We start from the raw sequence: 1,055 nt of genomic DNA, 5'->3' as shown, positions 1-1,055 counted from the left end.
GCTCTGACTTCATGGGGAATTTTCCAAAAGTTTTTCCTCTTATTAAAAACAAAAACTGCCTTTTGATTGGATCCAGTGCAGCTTAGCCTGCTGCTGTTTGAAACTAGGTTTAAAATGAAGAAACATTCATTTTAAAAACATGTAACAAAAACTCTTTGAAGCAAAAGAAGCCACCAGATTTGGTGAGAAAAATTCAAATAAAACATATAAAAACGTACTGTCCTCAAAGCTGCGAAGTTTCTTCTCCAGCTCGACCCCCTCTCTCTCCAGCTGACCAAGGTTCATCTCAATATCGTCCAACTCCTTCTCGATCTGCTCCACTGGGACATAAGACTTTATCTGATGTGTTTAAAAAAAACAACTTAAAATCAAAACAAGATTTTCATTTGAAAATTACGACTGTAGAGATTTTAACGTAAAGACAGTCATCCATTTTTCCCTGGGAAAGTCATGAAAGCACACTCAAAGAACTGTTAATTAATCTCTTAAGAGACTTAATAGAGGGAACTTACAGAGGGTGACCTCATTTCGGTCCTGAAGGCGTTGGTGGGTGACAAATACTTTCCCTTTTTAGCAGCTGAGAGGTAGATAAAACAGGATTAGATAGTTCTTTAAATGGCAGCTATTCAGAAAAGTGTTCGATTTGACTTTCCTTAATATCTCGAAATAGATATTTAAAGAAAACACATGGTTGAGATCGTGTATGTGAAGGTTGGTCTGTTTTAAAATGAGTAGAAACTCACCTGTTGGATTTCCAGGATTGTCTAAACCAGTGGTTGAGCTGGTAGATTTTAGGGTTGGTGGTCTGAGTGGAGATTTCACAGGTGAAGAACTTCCAGGTTTAAAGCCTAAAAGGAGGAAAAGAAAGCTGTAAAGATTTGTAGGCAGGCAGTTCAGAACCTGTGGCTGCGTTCACGTCTATATTCTCTAAAACCACCATCTGGTTCACAAGGAGGTTTTAAGTTGGATTTTTTTTTTCAAATTCAAAAAATTTTATTCATTTCATTTTTAAATAAAACAAAGAAATACATTACAAATAATACACAACTTATATC

The 1,055-nt window shown here is 36.1% G+C and overlaps 1 protein-coding gene across 3 annotated transcripts in view; it reads right to left on the bottom strand.

Annotated features, from left to right (window-relative positions):
• Nucleotides 1-1,055, bottom strand: part of micall2a (mical-like 2a) — a 14,730-nt gene that overhangs the window by 4,139 nt on the left and 9,536 nt on the right. For all 3 annotated transcript variants that reach the window (XM_014023682.1, XM_014023673.1, XM_014023665.1), the window contains exons 10-12: nucleotides 744-848; nucleotides 513-577; nucleotides 219-339 (exon numbers count right to left, since the gene is read on the bottom strand). In XM_014023682.1, the coding sequence (XP_013879136.1) occupies nucleotides 219-339; nucleotides 513-577; nucleotides 744-848 (291 nt within the window). The remainder of the gene's footprint in view (nucleotides 1-218; nucleotides 340-512; nucleotides 578-743; nucleotides 849-1,055) is intronic.

Source organism: Austrofundulus limnaeus, unplaced genomic scaffold, assembly GCF_001266775.1.
Source record: "Austrofundulus limnaeus strain Quisiro unplaced genomic scaffold, Austrofundulus_limnaeus-1.0 Scaffold4, whole genome shotgun sequence".
Lineage (NCBI taxonomy): Eukaryota > Metazoa > Chordata > Actinopteri > Cyprinodontiformes > Rivulidae > Austrofundulus > Austrofundulus limnaeus.
This window is presented reverse-complemented; position numbering and strand designations above follow the sequence as displayed.